The sequence below is a fragment of the Ixodes scapularis genome, unplaced genomic scaffold (assembly GCF_016920785.2).
Source record: "Ixodes scapularis isolate PalLabHiFi unplaced genomic scaffold, ASM1692078v2 PGA_scaffold1__304_contigs__length_218370807, whole genome shotgun sequence".
In the NCBI taxonomy this organism is placed as follows: domain Eukaryota; kingdom Metazoa; phylum Arthropoda; class Arachnida; order Ixodida; family Ixodidae; genus Ixodes; species Ixodes scapularis.
This window is the reverse complement of record NW_024609846.1, coordinates 118123032-118147762: the sequence shown is the minus strand read 5'-3', so window position 1 is coordinate 118147762 and position 24731 is coordinate 118123032. Positions and strand designations below refer to the sequence as shown.

General features: G+C 46.9%; 1 protein-coding gene across 1 annotated transcript in view; it reads right to left on the bottom strand.

Moving 5' to 3' along the window:
- Positions 1-6039: 6039 nt before the first annotated feature.
- Positions 6040-24731, bottom strand: part of LOC120848224 (techylectin-5A-like) — a 34420-nt gene continuing 15728 nt past the window's right edge. Inside the window, exons 2-6 of the mRNA XM_040220198.3 lie at positions 24404-24569; positions 23271-23410; positions 22739-22844; positions 9302-9469; positions 6040-6459 (exon numbers count right to left, since the gene is read on the bottom strand). Coding sequence (XP_040076132.1) covers positions 6176-6459; positions 9302-9469; positions 22739-22844; positions 23271-23410; positions 24404-24569 — 864 coding nt within the window. The 3' untranslated portion in view covers positions 6040-6175. The remainder of the gene's footprint in view (positions 6460-9301; positions 9470-22738; positions 22845-23270; positions 23411-24403; positions 24570-24731) is intronic.

The window sequence follows — 24731 nt, the reverse complement described above, 5'->3', positions numbered from 1 at the left end:
GTGAGTTTATTTTTAACCTCGGCATTTTTTATTGTGACCCTGCACCAGTCCTACTTTGGGTTTACCAAACTCAACATCTAAACCCGAGTGTTATTTTTTGTGTTTTCCAGTCTCGTGGTTTGGGTCAAAATAAACACCCAGCTACCTAAATGAGACACCTGACCGCCCAAAAAAGAGTCTTTTTTTATTTAGGTAGTTAATTCCTCAAGCTAGAATTTTGGAAACCAGACTATGACGTCATCACGTTTTGCCGGAAATCCACAAAGATCCAAACACATGCACGATAAAAGGGCCGGCCCGTCATATTGCCGCCCGCAGAGCCGAGAAAGCAACGCTCGGTCACGGTCTTCTGGAAGATTCGCGTTCATTCTTGCACCAGACGGAATTTTCGCCTGTTTTCTTGTCCTCGAAAGTGCCAGTTCATCCTCGCCCCGAACGCGCGACGCTCGAACCTTCTTTGCCGAATTTTCGAGATGGTGACGTGACGCACTCTAGATAAGCAGCTGCCAGCGACCTTGTCGAGTCAGTCTCGCTCTCGCTCTTTGTTACGCTGCCGAATCGCCGCTTGCTTTTCTGCTGCCTTGACGCTCTTTGTTTACATTTTTTTTTTGTTTGGAACAAGTTCGCCGATTAAACTTTTACTTTCAGTTTAGCGGTCGTCCTCTCGTCACCTTCATTCGTATCAGTATAAATCTGATCACATTGCAATATGTGGCATTGGCCTCTGAAATCTCCGATAACGGCGCACAGGCAATTTTATATTTTTCAACGCGTCGGTAGTATTGTTGTGCATGTGTCTCGCCATTTGGCTCAGGACGATTTTTGCGTTTTGTTCTGCCTACATTTGCTAGAGACGTGAGCTCGAAGCGTGGCAACTGGCCCCTTTGCACGAGAACTGGCGCAGCCGTGCGCGTTCCAAAGAAAGCTCGTGCAGAGAAAACCAAGCAAGGGGCCAGGGATGTCAAATTCTGGATGTAGAAGAATATCGAACTGTATCGAAATGCCACCACAGACGATTTCTCGCATTGATGTACAGGCCTGGATGGATGGATGGATAAATACGGCTGAGCCCTTTGGATCGGGCGGTAGCTTACGCCACCTAGCCATTTTGTTTTACCATTTAAGCTTAGAATATTTAAATGTGAAATTTATATTCACTCCGCAGTGCAAAGAAAATGAGGCTATGAAACCCCCTTGCCATCAGTGAATAAGAAAATACCTAGTTTTCTCTCGATTTCTGCCACCATTCACTTAATCTTTGCTTGGTAATCTCTACAGTCTTGAAATCCACTCTCCCTTCGCTGTCTCTAAAACCCAATGACTTTATTAAATCTATGTTGTCTTCGGTAGGCATAGGGTGAAGCCCTTTACAGTAGAGTATCAAGTGCTCAGCCGTCTCGTCTTCCTCTCCACAAGCAGTGCACACTGTATCAATTTCCTGGTACTTCACTCTGTACGTTCTGGTTCGCAGAACACCCGTCCTCGCCTCAAACAGCAATGAGCTTCCCCTAGAATTGTCATAAATGCTTTCTTTGGCAATAAATCTTTTGTTTAATCTATAGCTTTCCAGAGCCGTCTTTGTCTGCATTCCCTCTAGCCACCAATCCCTTTCTGTGGCCTTAACTTTCTTCTTAACTGAGACTTGCTCTTCCGTATCCAAAAACTTTCCTCTTAATTTCCTAGTGCGCTGTCTCCACCTTGTGTCTACACTCCTCATGTATAAATAGCTGAAAACCTTTCGTGCCCATTGCTCCCCATCCATTTGCCCCAACCTATCCTCAAATTCTATCTTGCTCACCGCTTCCCTGCTCTCATATGATGCCCATCCCATGTCTCCTTGTACTCCCTGGTTTGGCGTTTTGCAATGTGCCCCCCAAGCCAGTCTACCTACTCCGCGCTGTTTTATTTCTCGTCTCGCATGCACTTCGGATTTCACGCATAGCACTGCGTTTCCAAAAGTCAAGCCAGGCACCGTGACCCCTTTCCAAATCTCTCTCACCACCTCGTACCTGTTGTAATTCCAAAGTGCTCTATTTTTCATTACAGCTGCATTTCTGTTGCCCTTACCTATTATATACTTTTCATGCTCTCTGAGATATTCTGCACCATCACATATCCATACTCCTAGATACTTGTATTTACTAGCTCTCTCAACTGTAATATTCTGTATCTTCAGCCTCTCAACTTGATCCTCGTTAAAAATCATGACTGCTGATTTTTCGCTACTGAATTCTAAACCTAATTCCTCTCCTTCCCTACCACCGATGCTCATTAATTCCTGCAACTCTGCCCTGTTGTTAGCCATTAGTACAATATCATCCGCATACATTAATCCCGGTAAGGATTGCTGAATTTTTCGGCCTAGCTTACTGTAAGAAAGGTTGAATCCAAGCCCACTCTTCTCTAGTCTATCCTCCAATCCCCTCAGATACAACATAAACAGCAAAGGCGATAACGGGCACCCCTGCCTAAGGCCTCGTCTTATCTCTATTTTCCCTGTCGCCTTTCCTTCCCATGCTATAATCACCTTGTTATCTTTGTAAATGTTCCTTAATAGTGCTGTTAGTCCTTCATCTAGGTTTAAGTTCTCCATTATGTCCCACAGGTTTCTTTGGTTCACATTGTCATAGGCACCCTTGATATCCAGAAATGCCAGCCAGAGCTGTCTGTTTCCTTTTTGCGCTATTTCTATACACTGTGTTAGAGAAAATAAATTGTCCTACAACCTTCTTTGTTTCCGAAACCCGTTCTGTAACTCGCCCAGTATGCCCTCGCAGTCTACCCATTCCTCCAGTCTGTTCTTTATAATCTGCATTACCAACCTATAAATAACCGGTGTCACGGTTATAGGACGATAATTCCTAATATCAGACTTATCTCCCTTTCCCTTATATATCATACTCATCCTGCTAAGCCTCCATTCATCTGGAATATTTCCTTTTGTTATCATGGTACTCACTACCTCCCTTAGTTTTGCCTTAGATTTAGGACCCAAATTCTTCACCATCTTGATAGGGATACCATCTGTGCCTGTCGACGTACCACTAGGGACTCTTCGTTCCGTCTTTTCCCGTTCTCTTTGTCCAAAATCCGCGATGTCACAAACTGGACTGCTACTTCCTTCGGTTCTCCTATCTTCCACATGTACCTGTTCCCGAAATTTCTCCTCCATCACTGCTCCTACATATTGTATCGCATCATCTCCCTCTAATTGATCTCCCTGATGCGAGAGTATGAACCTCTGTCTAGCTTGCGTTGTTTCACCGAGTGCGTTCAAGTGCTCCCAAAACTTCTTGGCAGCGTTTCTATCTTTCTTACTTACATTACTCATCCATTCCTCACTCTTTCTCTGAATTTTCGCATTGATCAAACTGGATGCCTCTCGGCGACATGTTATAGAATTGTCCCATTTTCTTTTTACTTCCGTTTCGGACTCCCCACTACGCTTGGAATACCTGTGTTCTCTAGAGGCTTCCTGACGTTTTTGTATCGCTTGCTTCACTTCTTTGTCCCACCAGCTTTTTGGTCTCTGTCCTTGCTTCCCCTTTGGTTTACTCTTAACTTTGTCTAGTTCTAGACCAAAAAGCCTAGTTAGGCTCTCATAGGTCCAATCTGTATACCGTTGCCCTGAAACTGCTGCCTCTATTCTTTCAACAACTATTTCCATCTCTTTGTCGCTGCAGAAAGTTTGCTTTGAATTATGTTGTCTAGTTTCAGCATTTACTTCTCTGGCAAAATTCAGCTTAATACGTTTGTTATCACTACCAAGACTTTTGGAACCTTCTTCATCAATTTTCATTACTGTGCCTGGAAGGCGATCCCACCGCCATCTGTTGGTTCAGAACCACACTAACCAGGGGTGGTGTTGCACCTTAAGCTGAGACTGCTGCCAATGCCAAAAGCACGAGAGCTAGAAATGCATTTCTCAAGACCAAGAGCGCGGCCTAGCTCGCACTTGTAGCTTTGGCTGCAGTCCACGGTGCTACAGACTCAGCTTAAGGGTGAACGGAGTATACGACGGAAAGTTGTGTCCAACTAACGAACAGTCAAGCTAAAACAATGGACGTTTATAAGAAAAATTAAATTCGGGCTGTAACCAGCACTTCGCACCATCCCTCTACAAATGGCCAAGCCGAGTGCATGGTGTACAAATAAAAACAGACGTTAGCGAAAGACAGGAAAGGACTTCTTTCCTTGAGACCTTCAAATTTATTTTATAAGCAACACACAACAATATCTATAGACCCTTTTACTATTTACGAACATGAACCCGGTCGCTCTGTTTTTGCAAGCCTGTCGAGCTTGCTTTGTGACCAGTGCTAGAAAGCATAAATGCTACACGGACAACAAAGTTGGACATTTAACGAGGTCGTTCAGCTGTACGATCTAACATCTTAGAGGAGACAAGTTGGTTTACAAGAATGTTAATAACAAGATATTGAACAGATCTCGCGCTTCTTGGTTTTTTGGCGTTCGCTTGGAGACTATGTGGTTAAGTGTTCGATCGACGTTCACTGTTCTTACTTTGCTCATTCTTTTTATGAATCAAATGTTTGCTGGGACGTCGAAGACTGGAGCACCGCCTGGTAGCGTTTGCAAAGAAAAGGGTCTATACCTCAGAGGGGAATCGGAGCGTGTGGAGCGAAAGCTCGCTATGCGGAAACCGGGGATCTTGGGTTCGATCTCCACCCCTGCCTGTTTCGATCTCGATGAGCATCGTGTCGGCGTGCTGTCGTGTACCGCTACTACATGATGCACGTTAAATACCCCAAGCTAGCGGTTGTATTTCACAGACTAAATTTTTTATCTACAGCTGATACAGAGACGCCGATTGGGGCTGACTAATTCCTAGCTGTCTAAACATCCCCACAATTATTATTTATGTTTATATCTACCTCGACCGGAAAGACACCTGCCTGTATGAAGTTCGACCGCGAAGTGACTACAAACTTGAGCAGGCTGATTTCTCCACCATGCAGAGAGAGAACTAAGAAGAACAACAGCAAGAAAAGATGTCTGCATCAGAACCTTCAATGAAGGACAGCCCAACGTTACTCGATCAACTGAGTTGGCGAACTCCCATGTAGAGCGTGATCCCTTTTAAAACACGCGCTGACACAGTTTCCGCTGATAACCCCTAGATTCGGAAATGCTGTTTGAAACGCAGTCCTTCTTGCCCGCTGCGACCGTGATATTCGTCAATTTCCATGCTAAATCTAGCGGAGAAATTGACGTCACGTGGCCTCAACACCCATTCAGTTTCCCCGTTAACTTTAGCGAAGAAAATGACGTCACATGACTTTGTGTCACGTGACATAATTTCCCCGCTGACCGAAGGTGCGTTCCAGGAACCTTTGGTCAGCGGAGCGAAGGAGGAGGAGAGGTTGATGAGCAGAGGAGGAATAGGGGGAAAGGAGGAGGAGGACGAGAGGAGGGAAGGAGGAGGAGACGGGGACAGGAGGAGGCGTGGAGGAGGAGGAGGGGGAAGAAAGGAGGAGGAGGGGGAAGAAGAAGGAGAGGGGAGGAGGATGAGGAGGAAAGAAGGGGATGAGGAGAAAGGAGGATACGAGTAGGATGAGGGGAGGAGGGGAGGACACGGAGGAGAGAGGGCATATCCTCCCCTCCGTACAATCCCCTCCTCCTCCTCAAGAGCTGCGCTCTAGTTTCAAATTGCAGAGATTTGTAAACGTCTTTCATTTTTTTTTTTATAATAGAAGTTCAGAGTATTTTTAAGAATGCAACAACAGTCACGACAGTGCCGTCAGCCTCCTCTGTTCCTTTTCGCCGGCGCTCATACAATTATCGATCGTGACAACACTTTGCGTTACCCTGCTACTCCTGCGACGCATTGTACTGCCAGTCTGAGGACCACTTAGATGCAGTGGCGATGCAGGAAGCTAAACACACCGTTCAGAGACGCGCTCTTTAAAGAGTACTCCTAATCGGCCAGCAACCCTCGCCTCAAAAACAAAATGAAAATAAAGGAATACAGTGCTGCCAACTAGATATGATTATTGAGGAGAAGTCCGCAGGCAGATCTTTTCAAGTTCCACAAGTTGCCGAGAGGGCTCGGGTGGCGTTCCGGTTCAGGTGGAGTTCAATTTATTCTCGAGTGCAGTGAACGTTATTTCATACAGATTTTCCCAGTCTTTCATGGAAGGTTACTCTGACTCGGTCAAACTGCTTCGGGCATGGGGTTGGCTTCCCGGATCATCATCCGTGTTTCGGGGTAGGAGTAATGATACAAGCCTTCGACGTGGTTCCGCCTGGACCACTCCATGCCGTCAGCGTAGCTCGTGTGCGGCCCGTTCAGGTTAAGGCCGTTGAGGTTGCTGATGTGGCAGGCGGCGTACCACCAACCGCCTTTGTAGGTCGTGGCACAGTTGCTGTTGTCATTATCGTTGTCACTGTCGAAGGTGCTAAACTTGATTCCGTTCCTCGAGATGAACGAGTCCGAATCTGTAAACGGGAGTGAATTGAAGTGCTATCGTTGAGAAATTTTCTATGGATGCCCTCATATTACTATGAGGCTGGGAGCCTGGCATTATAGAAAACAATTGAGATGAAAGGTGGTAATGCCGCATTTACAACCATGACACAAGGGTGAGTGGAAGATCACTTCGTTATTTCTAGCCGATAGCCTTTTATGCGGCATATGCGAATTCACTCATCCCTAAATGGCCTCCAGTCCAAAGGACTCTAAACTAGCTTTAAATAGAACTCCTGCGTCAAATTTTCCGCAAGGCACGGGTATGATCAATCATTATGTTCTACAGAATTAGCCCTGTGAAAGGCACGGCTGAGAACGTGTCTCCAATACCCTGCCGCAAAGTAAATAGACGGTGGACGTAAGAGCGTAATGTCCACATCCTCATTTGCTTGACTCTTTGCATAGATCGCAGCAGAGGTGCGGGATACATTGGGGGGGGGGGGGGGGGGGGGGGGAAGGCGGACTGTTTTTTTTTTTTTTTGCTTACAGATTTTGTTTAAATTTCAGTAAAAGGCTATTTCCCTTCGCCCCCTCCCCCCTTTCCCTAACCCAGCGCCGCACCCCCGTTCCGACGCCTTCGAATCGAATGGATCAGTTTACAAGCCTGTGCTATGGAAAAACAGACATGCGAGCCAAGAAGATAGTGTAAAATTACCAGTAAAACACAACTGACTCAGAACTTCCTACGCCGATCCTTGTTGTTATTTTAGTTAGCTGGGTTAGGGGACAATGAGCGTTGTCCCCATAGTAGGGCACTCGCAGTGGCAAGATGATGTCCACCCCTTTCTGCCACTGAGAGTGCATGACTATTGGCGGCGTGCGGGAACTACAGCGGGCGTTTCTCCAGCTACCATCATCATCGTTTGTGACGACACGGGTAGGACAGTCTGAAACTGTCCGCGCAGATCTTGGATCCTTCGGCTCGTCATCTCACTCCATGCCGTGTTCCCGTAACGCATCACAAAGCCCTTTTCACGACTTTCTGTTTATTTGGTGAAGTGACGTTTGTAGTAGGACATTTTATCGAAGCTTCAAACCGTGGCCCCCTTTGTCGAGCTAAGAAACACTTTTGGCGCTGAAGTGTCGAAGCGCTGGGATGGTGGTGCGCTGTCCTCTACCCCAGTACGAAATGCTGGATGTTGCAGATATCCAGCGCTTTACCCCACTACAGCATCTACTGCGACGAATAGGGCGTACGAAATAACAGTGAGAGCGCAGACGAGCTGGTGTAGCATTAATATTTCTTTAAACTACCCGATACTGGGGCGAGAAAACTATGAAGCATTAAAACGTCGAAAAGAAAGGCAAGTTGAAAGGAAGACAATGTCTCGGAACGTTGTCTTCCTTTCACTTTGCCTTTCTCTTCCAGGTTTTGATGCTTCACAGTTTTCTCGCCCCAGTCTCGGGTAATTTCAAGAAAAAGTATAGGGTATATTTCTTATTATGATTTGGACAATATAAAACTGAGAAAAAAACGACTCATCAAATTAAAAATTGGAAATCCAAATTCCAGGTCCTCTGGCCTGTGTAGTAAACACTTAAGTGAACGCGACTTCGTGTATGCTGTTGGTTCGAACGTGTTCTGTGAGTGCTGTCTCTTATTAGTTCTAAGTTGATTCCTTTCTTGAATTTTGTAAATCAGTAAACAAACATTTTCTTGAAATAACTGGTAGGAAGAAGCGGTCTGGCTTCCTGAGCTCGTTTAAATTAAATCTCTGCTTATTTATCTGGTTGATGCGAAACGTGCGAGACCCCCTGGCGATCGAAGTCGTAAATTTAGTAAGTCGGTCACACTTCAGCGTCCCAAAAATGAGGTTGTACCTGCTATGAATTACTACCGTTTGTATGTTTAATTTTGCGCATAATGCGCAAATGCATAATGCACAAATGTGCATAATGCATGATGCGCTTCTCAGTGAGCGATTTTATATTTGTAAATAATTCTTAGTAAAAATTGGATAGAACAAATTAATCAATCGCCTGAATTTGCCGGGCTATGTCTAACAATTTAAGAACTAATGAAAATTTCTGCTTTTTTTTTAGCAGAAGTCGCGATGTGACAAACATTTTGCCACTTACTCGATGCTGGAGGAGCCAAGCGTCAGCAACTGTCGAGTTACACTTGGATAGAAGCGTCGGTATCGGCAAACTCAATGTAGCTAAAGCAAGTGTGCGGCGCTTTGCAACACAACTGTGCGCGCGTGCACAGCTAAGAAGACAGCGCGTCATTTACTCTGGTGAATGCAAAACGTTTTTCTAAAGCAGCCTCCCCAGATCCGAAAAAAACAAAAACAAAACAAGAATCAGAAAGGTTGTGAATAACCCTGACGCACGCCGCGCAAGCTGTATTGTGAAGAAGCTCCAGGCTTGTTCTTGAACATTTGAGGAACAAAAATCAATACAAAAAGTAACTTCGAGGCTTGTTGCTATTCATTAGAAAGATCACTGACAAAAACGTCATACACGTTTTTTTTTAAATAAATAAACCGTTTTTAGTCGGCAAGGTGCAAACTAACATAGCCACTCCGTGGTTCAACATAGCGCCTAGTCTGCTCGCATCCTACCAGCTAAGTCACAGGAGGGCGCCCGCGAGGTGGCGCCACCAAAACATCTCGTCGCCACTAGGAGTACGATACTGATCGCCTTCCTTCCTAGCTAAGCCGATTTACGGAAGATTAACGAATGTCATTTCGACACCACTCTTGAAGCACAAAATGAATGCAGTCATGCCTCGATGTTTTTTGTTTTCTTTTCTTAATGTAAATTTTGTTGATGTCTACGTAGATGAAAACAAATAGGAACTGGCCTTACCTGATGGTCCGGAATAGCCGCCGACCGTCATTTTGTAGCGGTCAGCCTGAGACGCGACTTTGAAGATTTTGTAGTTGGCAACCAGGCTTTCTCCTGTGTCGTTTTTCAGTTCAATTCGTAGAGAGAATCCCCTGTCTTCAGATGTAAGGGCGTGCAGCACGTCGTTTCCTTGCGGAATCAAAGAAAGGAAGGTGTGTAGTCAGACGGTACCGCAGCAAAATGTAATATGGCGCGTGGAGACAGAAGGCCCGTAACAACCAAAACTCCGCGCGCTGCTGCAAAAACAAAACGCCCATACGTCTGCTTTTCAGTAGTAGAACTTGGTGAGTCAATAAGCGGCGTTAAATAAATTAACTTATAATCACTATGCGCTTCGGAACATTTTGGGGCTATAGACGTTTTTGGCAAAAACGGCACGTGTGCGCTGCCATCTTGCTGCATTGTGGGGGTAGATCGTCTGATAGTCATGCTTTGCTGAGGCCGGGGGTACGTCTCACCAAAGCTTGACCATTAGACGATCTGCCCACACCAGCCGCAAAATGGCGGCGCCCAGAGGTCGTACTTGCAAAGGTCAATGGACGCCGACAGCTTAAGCAACACAGGGCGTGGCTCATTACGCCCACGAAATTTTTGGTCCGAAAATCGCTACTTTGGCGTTCATATCGCCTAACGCCGCAATCTGATTGGCTACGGGGAAGTAAAAATATGCTCGGGAGTAGCTGGACGCTGTGACGTCACTCCAAGGCGGTGGCGCTGCTGTTTGCACTGCGCATGCGCAGATGCTGCCTCGGGTGAATCTGGTTTCGGCGCACGCGCAAGGTCCACACCCCTGTGCGGATAAACGCGAGCTTGTTTGTAAACTGTGTGTTGGCTTCTAGTTACCATTCTACCCTTATACTACAGTGGCCTAGAGAATTGTAGTGGGCTCCATAGAGTTATTACAATGTACGCTAGAGGTTCAACTGGCGCTAGTGTCGACGCGACTTCAGGGAGGCAAATTGAAGCAGACAGCAACCAGTCTACTTTTGCAGTGCTCCTGTGCATCCCTATGCGAAAACCCGCGTGCATTTTGTCTCTTCGCGGGAAAATAACATGAATAACTTTTGTTATTTCGGTTGTACCGGATAATATATACCTTTATTAATATTGGGAAAGCGTAATTGCTTTAGTTACAGCATTTTTCTTTACCACTAAACGATGTTAAACGTCGCTGTATTTCAGGCCCGAATCTCTGTACCATGGCAGGTATGTAAAAACGAGCGACGATTCTAAGCAAAATAACGATCGAAAGGAATGTAGAGTGTGTTCAAGGTTAGCTAGCATTCCGGCGGCGCTTATATATTGCTAATATACAAGCCTTTCATTATATGAAATTGACCCCGTCGTGTTCCTCTTTACGATCGGTTAAAAAAAAACGTTCGGACGTAAAAAATAAAGTACGTGGGCTACAAAAGGTGTGTCTTTTTATTATTTCCTATGTCGGGCAGTTTTTATCGGACACCTGTTCTCTCGCTTCTCCCTATTTTCAAAGGTTTGGGGCGTGCGAGTGATTATTAGAAACCCAGAACAAGCATCTTCGCACATACTCACGAGCAGAAAGAATAAAACAGTACTCATTTATTGGAAATCGGACTATATTACGTGGCTTTCCATTTATTTTGATTATATGCATGCACAAGGAGTTACTTATCCAGTGTTCCAGCGTAGTTCTTCCAGTCTCTCCTAGTTTTCCAGATGTCCTTCTGTCGTTTGGCACGTATATCCCCTACGCTAGATAGCGCCGACGCCGTGTTTGCGCTAACAGTGTCCGACAGTGCACATAACTACATGTACGAAGCAGTTTTAGCACCGTTTTTCATGCCACTAATTTAAAATAAAAAAGCCGTAACTGACCAATTATTTCGTCTGCGTGACTGAGAAATGTTCCAACGTGCCTGGTACGTACAACTATTCGTGACATTTGCTCTTATAATCGAGCGCAGAGAGAAAACGCACTCGCTTTTTCTCATAGGAATGCATTACCGGAAGTCAATTTCAGACTGGTTGCTGTCTGCTTCAATTTGCAGCACCACACTAGCGCCAGTTGAACCTCTAGCGTACATTATAATAACTCTATGGTTGGCTCACGGGACACGTCGGCCTGAGGCGTCTGATGTTGACGCCGTGGTGGCGCTGCAAGCGTTTCCTCCTGAAACTTTCCAGCGCGCATTGGCCGGGTCATGTCAGCTACACTCTAAGAAAAAATGGAGGAAAAAAGTAGCAACGGCGCGTCTTCCTCCCTTCTACTGACGCGCCCCCAACCGGACACGAGAAAAGGGGAGGAACGAAACGTTTTTCTCCTTCTCCAGGCAGACGGGAGAAAGCTTTCGCCCTCCCGACTCATCTTCTTTCGGTTTCGTTTTTCGAGCAGGTCGCGCACGTTGTTTAATAAATAGCTGTTGAGTTCATTGAGCTTCAGCGGCAGTAAAGGCCGCCTGTAATTCCGTTTTCTAGTCTAAACGTGCAGAACATTTCGGTTGCATTGACGCTTTTATCATTAATTTTATCAAACAAGCAAACGAAGCCGCTAGAAACAGCGAAGTTGCGGAGCAGTGCCAGCAGTGCCACGTACACTGGGGGATGGCCGTCTCCTGATTGCGGGACTCGCGCGCGCGGCGAACCGACGGAACTACAGTCGCTACAGTAGCGAGACCACGCGGAACTGTGTCGACGTTTTCGACGTTATGGAAACCGCAGGAACTGCGTCCAAGACAGGCAGGTTTTGCTGCCGGCTGCCTGGGTGCCTTCCGCGCTGAGTTCGGTTCTGTTTTCCGATGCCGAGTGCAACCGGCGTTCAACGTGGTTCTGTATTGTGCGTGGCAGCAACATAGCTGCAACATCGTGATGGCAGTGTTGTGGGTTGTGAACAGAAGACTGGAATTATCGCCGATGTGACCGTGTGTTCGCGTATCAGTGGTGTAACAACAAGATGAGATCGTCAACTGTCGGGCATTGATGCCGTTGGTCGGGCCGTGATGAGGGGGCGGGGTGTCGCAGGTTGACATTCCGCATTACATTAAAAAGTTTAATACCACTTGAGGGATTACGTGCAATCGATCAACGTGCGGATAGTCATGTTGGAACGCTGGTCTGAACAGTAGAAGCTCCTATCGCTATCGTACAATGGCCAATATGACTGTCGGAATTGTCTCGTCCCCGAGAGCGATTGCGCTCTGGGGCAAGGACTGAACAGTTCGAAATCGTGACGGAAAGTACGTATATTTACAGTATGAAATTTCGGCATTAAAAAACAATAGAAGGTAAAATCGAAAAAAAAAGCTGCCCTTTATTTTGCTGTTTAAATATACTACGGTTCCTGGAGAAACTGCCTTCCAAGTGGCGCGCTGAGATGAGCGCTAGACGTTTTTGGGCTCGCCACGGCGTAGCTCCGTACACTGAACACCTGCCGCAAGTCGCGGCTTTGACTGCATTCAAGTTGATCTAAAAGCGATTTCTCAGCATGTGAAGCATCACTTCCAGCTGAGTGAATATCCGCTCTACAGAGATTAATTCAAGACGGCAATTGCAGCTTTGCGCGAACAGCACAAATAGAAAAACCAATAGAAATACAGGCTACGACGTGCCGTGTGGGGAAACAAACTCATGGCTTCGAACCGCATTAGGGCGGCTCGATTTATAGGCTTTCAAATAATTACGGCTTAATCTAGCGTTTACTTTTAATGAGAGATTCATCCCTTGAGCCATTTAAAATACCTTCAGAGGTATGACATTGCTGGGAAAAAGCAACATGCTGGGAATATTTTTTATTGCTTAGGGGGTCACCGAAAAGTTCCGTACGTTCAAAACGACCAGTATAAAAGACGGAAACGCAGAGCACGGGTGTAGTGTTCGGGTTAGTGTGGTGTTCCGTTGTATTGATATTTGTGTGTGTGCCGCGTATGTGCTCAATGTATGTTCACCTAATGCTTGTCATAAGTGTAATGTGTGTGTATAGTAGAGGATCCCCAAGCGCAGGAGAGCGGCTCTGAAGCGCAGTAGTGGCCTGAAAAAAAAAATTTATTTTTTGTAGAACATGAATTGGGCGGTACCAAGCGCCACCTAGCCTAGCTGCTTGCAATTACTCTGCTTGACCTCGCCATCTGGTGGCTAGCGATTTAACCTTTCACGCTACGCGATAAACAGCGGCTTCGAGTTTGTTCTTTCGAGAGCGGCTTTTGGTTTCGCAGATTGAGTTTGCCCTTCTCTGTGATGTGCGGTTGACGAAGGAATTGTGACTCGAGGAACACCAAAGGTAAGACTCAAAGTGCGCGAAGTAACTGGGTATCGGTTGTCTCCGTTTCACATCGCAGGGCTGTCGACGAGAAGACTGAGTAACTGCTTTCGAAACGCAAGTTTCTGTACTTGTGGGGGCAATCTGGCTTCGGAAATAAACACAGTTTGCGGAAAGCTCGTGTGACGCTTTTATTTGCTGCTGCTCTCGTCCCGTACAAGAGACGTAGCGTCCTGGTTAAGCCTTATTGGGCTCGATTTGCTCGATTCGGGGCCGCCATATTGAGATGCAAGCGACAGAGGAACGTTGCTCCCCTGCTTCAGGGACGAACGTTTCTCCCTTTCTAAAGGAACATAGGTTACAAGACCGTTCCTCCCCTAAGGGAGGACTATCCATACCCTTTTTTCTAAGAGTGTAGGCGGCTCTTACCAATCGCGGGCAGCGGGTGGGAGAAGTTTCAGGAGGATTTACTGCTGCGCCTCCGGCGTTTTCGACATCGGCCGCTTCAGCGCAATACATGGGGGAGATAAGGCGGTGAGCACACTACCCAACGTCTGGGGTACTTTACGTATACTATGGGCCGCCTTTCGGGTCTCGGTAGCACCCATGGCGAGCAATCAGTAATAAAAAGACCAGGTCAAGCGCTTCCATGCAGATTTGAGGCAAGCCGTTCTTAAAAGGATGCTGAACCGAAATCTGAATTCCACAAAACACGGCTGCAAAAGCGTGCAACGGGATGCTACAAACACCGAAACATCACTCATACAGCGATATCTCGAACGGGTGGCCGTATTTTTTAAAAAAGGACGCGTATTTGACAGATATGGGGGGCTAAGCTCGCCTTCGGCGGGAATCTCTCCGATGCGACGTCACGGGGGAGGGGAGGAGCTTCTTTTGACTCCGCCCCGGCAAGTTTCCCACTCCCCCTCTTACATTTCCGACCCCCCCCCCCCCCCCCCCCCCCCCGGCGGTGGCGAGTTCCCCAGCGTAGCTCCGATTTGTCCCTACGCTCCGCAGTGATGGGTTTAATTTTATTTAAATCGGGGGATCGGTGGCCGGCTGGACTAGTGCAAAGACCCCAGGCTAGCGGTTGTATTGCACTGGCTAAATTTCTCATCTACAGCTGGGAGAATTGTCGTCCGTTGAGGCAGACCAAGTTTTAGGCGGTATCAACATACACACAGCCCAATTTTTTTTAAATTTAAATCGTAAACGACAAATAAGAATAGGTTACAGCACGGATGCTAATTATTCAAACATTGCTTGGATATGGGCTAGTTGATTAGACATTGTGATGGTTGGCTGCGCTACGTAATACAAGAAAAACATACTTGATAAGGATTTAAACTAAAGCAGAAAATAGACGAAAAACAACATACAGGATAGCTAGGTTCGACATTGTACATGTTCCTTTTTTTAGTGCACGGAAGTGACGTCATCACGTCTGATTGGTTGGAAGCAAAAGTGACGTAATTGCCCAAGAAAAATGTGGGCGGAGTCGGCAAAACTGGGTGGAGTCGGCTACCGGACGTGACAACAAAATGACGTTTCGTTTTTTACCGAGTACGTTTCAAAAGGTACTTGCTCGGAACTAGGTGTCAATGGCAGCATGTTTTCGGCGGCGAGGCGTCGCCGTCTCGCCAATTCGACTTTTTTCTTTAATAGAGCTTTTGTTTTCGCCGGAAAGGCTGTATCGGGAATACCGCGATGCATTCGAGCTCCCGGAGGAGATCTTTCGGAAGCAATACCGCCTGCCCAAGATCGTGGCGCGGTGGTTGTGCGACGAACTTCGCGAGGAACCGGAGGTGAGGAGAGTGCGTACCTCGTGGACGGTCATGACTGTGGAGCTTCAAGTGTTGTGTGCACTGCGCTTCTACGGCACGGGGAGCTTCCAAGGCATGGTGGCGAGCGACGAACACGTAGCGCGGGACCAAAAGACAGTCAGCGTTGCGGTCCGCGCCGTGTCCGTCGCTATCGTGCGTCGTCTCGGGGTCCAGCGTGGCTGGATCTACCTCCCCGAGACGCCGAGCGAGAGGTTCGACGCGGAGAAGGGCTTCAGGCTGCTCGGCAGGATACCCGGCGTCATCGGTTGCGTGGACGGGACCATGGTCTCCATCGTCGGCCCGTCCAAGAACGACCCCACCGTCACGAAGGCGGCGTACTGGTGCCGCAAGTTCTTCTACGCCCTCAACGTGATGGTAATAAGTACACTCATGTTACGTTGTCAAAACGCGCCCCAAATCTCTAGAAAAAAAAAGAATAAAAAACGTTTTGCCGATGCGGTTTAAGTATGCCGTTTTATGACTGCGGGCTGTGGGGTCTCACGACTGCGCGAGCGTGTGCTCTACGTAGCATGTGAGCCGTGAGACGCTTCTCCCAAAAATAATACTTGTCTGTTAAAACGTGCAAGCTTCCGTAAAAAAAACAAAAAAAAAAACATTATTTTTGTTTCAAGGTAGTTAGTTGTACCTTGCATCCAGGAAGGTGTGTTGACATGCATGTGTCAGATAAAATAACTTAAAAGGTTCTGAAATTGCGACTGCTTTGTGAACCATAAGTACAATCTACTACTTGTGGATTCAGGTAATTACATGTCAATATCTCTCTCACTCTCAGGTGTGTGACGCCGACTGCCGGATAATGTGCATCGACCCACGGTATCCCGGGTCGGTGCACGACTCCTTCGTGTGGCAGTTTTCCTGGCTCCGAAACCAACTCGAGCAAGGGCAGCTGCCACGCGACGGCCGGTTCCTGCTTGGTTAGCATACTAAATTTATTCCTTACGCACACGGTGGCTCCCACTGCTTGAAAGCCACAGCACCACACGTACTGTGCTTGTTGTGAGGCACACAGACACAGTTGCTGGAACTCCTTGAAGTGAGACAACACCCAAAGTTTGGCCATTAATCTCTGTTTATGTCCACATAACTCTCACACTCTGCAGGCTACGAAAGCCCCACTACACTAATCTCACGACAGTGATAGACTACGCAAGGCATGCGACCGCAGTGCGAGTCGCTGTCCGGTTGGGCCCACTCACTGTTACTGTCTGCCTGCACCCTCTTGCTGGTTGGTTTTTGCATGAAGTTGGAGCTCTTTCACTGATCCCTGGAGGCTCGCCTGGTCGCTTTGACGGTCGTCAGTTTTTACGGAATGGGATCAATTCCTCCTTGGCCACTTGGGGCTCGCCAAATCTGTCCTCGGGTCGTCTCTGTCCCACACACTGGATTCTTTTCCCTGACCCTTCTTCTTCGGTCTGCCTATATAGCTCCTCCTATTAGACCCTCCGTGTCCCAACAGGACCTGACTCCTTTCCAATCTAACCACCCCCTCTCTTTTCCCCATCTCCAACTCCACCGAGGATTAGGAAAGAGGTTCGTCGAACTGGCGCCTTATCCCCTTGCATGCCAAAGACAAGGCCAGCGTGTTCTGCTCTGCCCGTGCCTAAGGTCACGGCCACACTCCCAAAAGCAACAGAGCTTTTATCTGTCGGATGCAAGGGCCTAATAATGCACTTGCATACAACACAACACCCCTAAGGAATCGTGCACACATCCCATACAACCCACCAGGAAAACACATAGTTACATGAAATAACAGGGAGTTTGCAGGCAAGCTGGTGCTAAATAATCATAATGTAAACTGATACTGTAGTGCAGAAATATTAACACACTTTTAAATCACACTTAAGTTACTTTATAATTGACATATTTGCACACAGCTGTTTTTGCTGTTTTCTTGCCTTTCATTTTAAAAAGTAAAGAATGTAATATGTTCCATCCTCTACATGTGCAGGTGACAGCGGCTACCCCTTGGAGCCTTGGCTCATCACCCCTGTCCCCGGGAACCACGCGACCTCCACCGCTTGCGGCCGGTTTAATAAGGCGCATTTCTCGATCAGGGCTGTTGTGGAGCGCTGCATCGGGCTGTTGAAAAACAGATTCCGGTGTCTGCAAAGGCACCGGGCTCTGTATTACCACCCTTCAACAGCCACCGCCATTATTTCGGCATGTGCAGTGCTCCACAACATCTGCCTTGCATCGAGCGAGCCAGAACCGGAGTCAGACTCCGACCCTGAAGAGTCAGAGTTGGAGTCTGAGCCGAGCTCGGACGGTTCTGAGCCGAGCTCGGACGGTTCTGAGCCGAGCTCGGAGAGGTCAGCGTCAGCTCCCGAGAGGCTGGCTCCTGCCGGCCCTCCGGTCGGCCTTCCGGTCGGCCTCTCGGACAGGGGTAAGGCTCTGAGGCAACGCCTTGTCGCCCGGTTCGGAACCCGCCGCAGACGTGCCCGTGCGGAGCGCCACACGCAAGGGGTCCGCCGCCACGACGGTGGTCCCGACCACCAGGGACACCGTCGGGAAGCCCCTCAGCGCCCTCGCCGCGGTGGTGCCCAGCATGGACGCCGCAAGCGACAGGGAACCTCTCGCCACCACGACTGAGGTCCTGACCAGCAAGGACCCCGTCACATCCTTGCCCTCAGTGAAGCCCTCCCCGTGGAAGCCGTAAAGTGCACACTTCGCTTCCTGCTCCACAGTCATGGCCGTCCACAAGCTACATACTCTTTTCAGCTCCTACACCTTGTGAAGTTCGTCGCACAGCCAGCGTGCTGCTTCCGGATACGTGTCGAGTGCATCGCGGTGAAATCGATACAGCCTTTTTTTTTTTAATTTTATGAGCAGAAGGCACGAGATGCAGTCGACAGTGACAAAAAAGGTTCGGAGGTTTAGTTGCCAGACCAACAGGTCATCTGGATTACCCCTGCAAAGAACTCAGAATTAATTTAGACTACCTCTAGAAAGAAATGCTTGCTTTTGCAGAGATTGCTTTCTTAGTTGCTGATTGAACCAGGGATATTGTTGTCATGGACATTGTTTCATTTTACAAATGCTTCAAAGCGTCTCGCCTTCTGCTCCATTTTATTATCTCTTTTATGGTACTTCATCAAAGTTAGGTGATTGTGTTATCTCAAGACAGTGCACATGTAGTTTGTTTTGAAAATTGCTTTATTTATTAAAGAAAAACCTGTAACTTCATGAATAAAAGTGTGATAACATGGAATGTAATATTTCATTCTTGGAAGTAAAACTGAGCATCGACTGGAACCATGTAAACAATTGGGCAATCTGAAGTATATATCACAAATATCTTCTTGAACACTCTGGTCTTATTTGAGCACAATAGTTAAATTTCGAAAGTAAAAAATATATATATATATATATATTCTCTGACTAGTATACCACCATATAAACACTGGACCACTTTGAAAGAATTATCACAGATGTTGCGCCAAACATTCTTATTTGAGCACAGCAATAGCAAGTTCTCGAAAGATAAAAAAATTGTTTCTGACTAAAGCAGCCGTCACTCGCGCGCTCCCCGTTGGTTCCGCCGACCCCTCCGCTGCCCCCGGCACCCCCGGCTCCTCGTGGTTCGACATTTTGGTTTGAAGAAGGCGCGTGGCGCACATCTCGCATAATATTGGAACAACTTTCTCTCCAATTAATTCTTAAATGTATTGCAAAAGGACACAAAAAAGCGGTTTGTTTTAACAACGCACAACAGGTTTTGATTGTTTTTCAATACTTTTACCTGTAATAGAACAGATGCAACGACTAGCGACGCACAGGATTGGTTGCCGTTCCTTCGCTAAACGCAGGAACTTCTCCCCGCGTCGTAGTAAATCCTACCCCGTATCCCGCACGTAGGGACGCCTCAGGGAATGCGCAGCTCCTTCCGCTCGTCGGGGTTGGCTCCGAACGTCGCTCAAACGGGTGACAGGTGTCAAGTTTGCGATGACGTAGCGGCGTCAAAGTGGGCAGAGCCGCCACGTGAGTGTTGCTAGGATACGTTCCTCCTTTCCATTACGTCACTTCCATGTACCTTTTCTCAAATGGCCAACCTAGCGATCCAGGAATGGCGCAGACTAACAAATGTGTAATTTCTTTCTCATCTTTCTCCCCTCACACCGCCACACAGCCACAATATGTTTTTTTTTTTCCCACAATAGGGTGCACGTGGAGCGAAAGCTCACGCTGCAGAACCCAGGATCGTGGATTCAATCCCCACCCCTGACCGTGTCGATCTGGATTAGCATCGTACCGGCGTACCGTTGTGGATCATTACTGCGTGGTGCACGTTAAAGATCCCACGCTAGCAGTCATACTGCACTGGCTAAATTGCTTATCTAAAGTGGGTAACAATGTCGCCATGTTCTGGCATGTTCTCCTGCTGCATAAACAACTAACGACCAATTTGTTTGTCAAAATACTGTGTGGAGGGAGAAAGATGAGAAAGAGATTACACAGTTGTTAGTCTGCGCCATTCATGTACATTGCTTTTCTTCTATCCTCTGCTTTAGTTTAAATTTTATCAAGTGCGTTTTTCTTGCATCTACGCAACGCAACGCAGCAAACCATCAGGATAATTGTAAAAGCCTGTTGTTAATGGTAAATGGCGTTCCTAGTTGCAGGTTGCCGTAAAAACACATTTCTTTCTAGGATTCACTTTGCAGAATTTGCTTGTAGTATTCACGACGGGGACGACGGTCCATTTACGGCTCCACCGCCTCAAGCCCGGTCCGCCACGCAGTTCATCGCACAGCCACCTTACCACGTCTTTCGAGAGGCGATAGTGTTGTTTTAAACGAACGTCGTCCATGTCAAACACATTGGCGTGGCGTAAAGACCTACGCTGACGGCGAAACACGAACAAAAACGCTGCCATTTTGGACGCTTCTCCCTCATCTCGCGCCCAACTCGCCCAAACTCGCCTAGGTCGGAGCTATAGAGCCACTAAATGAGCTGCGCTTACAGTATCGGCACTCCATTCCTCAACATTGTTGTGGGCGCCGCCATTTTGGCTCGTACGCAGAGCAGACGCAACTGCCGATCGTCGTAATTCAGAAGTGCGACATCCACAGCACTAGATTCGGTGTTAGAAAGGTCATGTAATATTGCTTTGCTCTGTCGCGAGCTGTTTAAACATTTGTGCAGAGCGGAGAAGCGTTTCCTGTGATTTCAGATAAAGCTTCAGATAATTGGCAACCCTGATTTTAAGACACAATATGGCGAAGTGTCGTTACTCTGAAGCGTAGCTTATTTAGTGGCACTAGTCGGAGCCGGCAAGCTTTTCCTATCCGCGGCGGCTTCTGCCACGTCACAATGACGTCACAGCATCTCGCCGCGAGTTCCGAATATTCCACTCTCCGATTGCCTCAAACCCTCTGTTCTGACGTCACGATTTAGGGAGTGACGGCGCGTGTCGCCATGCACGGCGCCGACCAATCGCGGCGGGCGGCGAGTTTGGCGGAGAACTCGCCTTGATCTCTCCGTGCCGAGCTTAGCCCCCATGTTCACGACTTGTTTCTTCGAAAAGAAGAGGGAACAGCCTCGCGTCTTCTCCGCCTCGCGGCCTTGAGGGGGTGAAGCGAAGAGAGGAGGAATCCAGATATCTTGACGTCACGCGCCTCGTCGGCCTCGTTCAATCTCGACCACTTTTTGCAAAAAGTACAAGTCCATTTTAGATATCGCCTTACGACTAGTGCTGTAGGAATTGTAGCGTCCCGCCTACAGCTCCTGCATTGTTTTCTGAAATCCAATTTCGGTTCACCATCCCTTTAAAGCTCCGAATTGCATTATATCGCATTATAGATGCTGAGGCTCAGGTCAATTTGTTTTGACGCAAAAAAAAAAGTTTTGATGCGTCAGGGAGTGCGACATTTTTTCGTGATCGCTGCCTGTGAGCAGAACGTCTGGTTCAGAAGTCCGAAGGTTATCTTAGATTTGACCATACACGTACGACTTACTAAAAATACGTAATTAAGTTGGGTTACCGAGTATTGGCCTTAAATATAATTGAGTAGAATGGAAATTATTCAAAAGAAAAGTAACTGAGTAAATTAATGACTGCCATCAAAAAATAGGAATTACTTTTGAAGTTAGTTTTATATTTTTTTATGGTAACAAGAAACTGCATAGGTCTAGATCCATTAGCGAAATTGTGGTAGCCAAATATAAAGCGGCTTGTGTTTTCACAAGAATGGTTCAAAAAAAAAAAAAAAAACAGGAATCAGAGGTTGTGAATCGAACTGAGGCACGCCACGCAAGCTGTAATGTGAAGCTCCAAACTTGGTCTTGAACAATTTAAATTTTTTTTTTAATATAGAAAGCAACTTCAAGGTGCTGGTATCCATCAGAGAGATCACACACAGAAACGTCACACACGTTTCTGTAATAAACAAACTGTTTTTAATCGGCACAGATGCGAACTAACATAGCCACTCCGTGCTTTGACATAGCGCGTCGTCTGCTGCCATCCCAACAGCTCCGTCACACGAGGGCGCCCACGAGGTGGCGCCACCAACACATCTTCTCGCCAAGTCTCCGTTTACCCTTAAGTTGTTTTCTTCTGGAGGTCCCGAGACGTCAGGCCACGTGACATTAATTTTTCCGCCAAATATAGCGAGGAAACTCGCTTGGTGCATAGGTCATGTGACGTCAATTCTTCGGCTAAGTTCAACGGGAAAACTATACTCATGCATAGGTCCCGTGACGTAAATTCTTCCGCTAAATTTAGAGAGGGAACCTGAGGCTTAAAGGCTTAAAAAATAAGCTTTAGAAATAGAATTTTCGCCGAAAATCAATAAATCAGTATTGATCAGTTCTTTCTTTTCTTTTTTTTTTTTTTGCGGAAGGGATAGACTTTTTTTTTTTCTATTTTAGCTTTTTGCTTTAACAGTGAATATAGGTTTTCGCGTATTTTCGGGGGAAGTAGATGGAATATGTTGTGTGTTAAGTGGTTTCTAAACAAACTTCAAAAATAAAAACAGAGAAATAAAACGAAAAAAGGCTTTCAACTACCAAATTCTGATTTTTCGACAGAATTTTTTTTAGGAGCCAATTAGGACTGTTGCGAAGCTTCTTCCCTATGATTCTTATTTCAAACGACTGCTGTTTCGCGTGCACTGTGCTTGGGTCAATATTTTGAGGCATCCCAGCATGAGAGTACGGTAAGCGCGCTCAGGTACTGAATCAAGCATGACGCGTATGGCTAATCCGGCTCTCCGGGACCTGGTAACGATAAGGTCGTTGAGATGCACAGCTTGAGAGTTGCCAAATTCTCCCCATAAGAGCTGGGAGATACTTTAGACGTCATTAGCGTGCGACACTCACCAATCCAATATTCCTTATCCCTCTCTCCAAATCCATTTGCATACTCCGTCCAGTTTCGGTAGAAGTAGTAGGCACTGTTCCCATACTGGCCTCTGTTTTGAATAACCTGGAGGTGAATATAAAGACGATGTTATAAAGCTCCCCTGAATCTTCTTCTTTAATTTTCTAAACTACGCGGGGTGCACTTTTGCAAAGGTGAATATCGTTTGGCAGTCGAATAAATATCTTTTGAATGGCTTCGGTAAAGCATCAGAATAGTAGAATGTTCCTATGTTTGACACCGACTTAAACGTTATGGGAACAGTGTCTCGTCTGTATTGGACAAGACGCACTCTTCCCATACTGGCCTCTGTGCGTAAAATGCGGAAGAGTGACTATGTCGTGTCCGCACTAACAGTGTCGCAGGACACAATGTGCAATGCATTGCAGGTGGATATTTTGGGATAGACGATAAGCCATGTGACTTGTCTAAAATAGCAAAAACACACATTGAGATGGGTGTGAATGCAATTGCTTGAACTGAAATACTCACGGTCCATCCCCCACCGTCGGTGTTCATATCGCAATAGACCGATGTTCCCTTTGAATCCGAGGTCGGAAAAATGACGTAAACTCCGTTGTTTATTTGTCCAGCCTTTAGCAGGTCTCCGCAATCTCGAGGGCGAAGGCTTTCTGGAGACAGCAGAGTGATCGTATTGACCCAAGAAAGAAGAATGAGAAGAATAAATCAGTTATGTTAAGTCATGTTTTTAGAAGCATAAATTTTGAGCACAATCGCAAAAATGTCTGCAAGCATACCGTCCCGCACTACATTCCGAGTCACTTAGCTAGGGCAGTGTGGAGAACGAGCGGTAACATTTGCACATGAGCTCGGTGCGTTATTGCGAAAAGCCGTATGCACAACGTTCGGGAGAGCATTTGCGCAGAGCTCTTACACACACCTGCACTGGAACACAGTCAACCTCAGTCAAGAGCAAATAAGAACGCGCTATCGGAGCTAACAGTTCACCATACCAAAACCAACAGTTGGGCTAGGTGGTGACAGATCACGGAAATCAAAAAGCGCGAAAGACAATGAAACGTTCTAGAACAAGACAAAGGCGCAAAGTTCACCCACGAGACACGAACTGATCGTACGCTACCAGTTTTAGATATAAAACTTTACTTCAACAGCAACCGTACCTGTTGGATGTACAATCCAAGAAATAAAAATCGTTCAGTCTTTCCACTCTCGTGAAGAAGGAAGACCAGCGGAGCTGGACTCGATACACTTTGTCGTCGTCTGTTTTTCGTGCTGTTTCCTACCATGAATTCCCCCCCAACGCGCCCAACTATCCATTCTTCTATTATAGCTGGACAGGTTGCCGCCATCTGCGAGCGACGACGGAAACTACACTGGTTCCTGTGTTAAGGCCTGCAGACACGTATACAGCGCAGCGCAATTAATCAGTGCTGGAAAAAGGGCTGACTTCTGTCTAATCCGGCGCGGAGTTTGCGTTATGCCAGTGCGCAGAGCTGGTGAAGTGCTCATCAGCACTGCTTAAATGCGAACCATGTTTAAAAAAAAGCCAGGTGACCGCTGTTTCTAGTGTTGAATCAGCGCAGAGGTAGTGCTGCGCTGCACGTCTAAGCCGGCCTTTAGGTTTATTTTGAAAACGGTCTCACTCTTCAAGTCCAATACGATCTTCGACAGTTCACTGATGTGATTCTCTGCTCTCTCTAGGACCGACAGGGTCGCAGCAGGGTTTTCCGAGACCGCCACGATGGCAGGCGCCACGCCGATGAGGACGCCCAGGAGCATGATGATGGAGCGGTCATGCAGGCGAGCGTTCTGTCAGAAAAGAAGATGGAAGACAACCGACTTAAAGGGGTACTACGGTCGTTTTTTGAGCTACCTGAACAAATTGCATTTTCTGACTACCCGGAATTCAGTCGTCATGGTATGCTGTTTATTTTCTCGAAATTCAATCTAGCAACTAAGAAAACCGTAAAT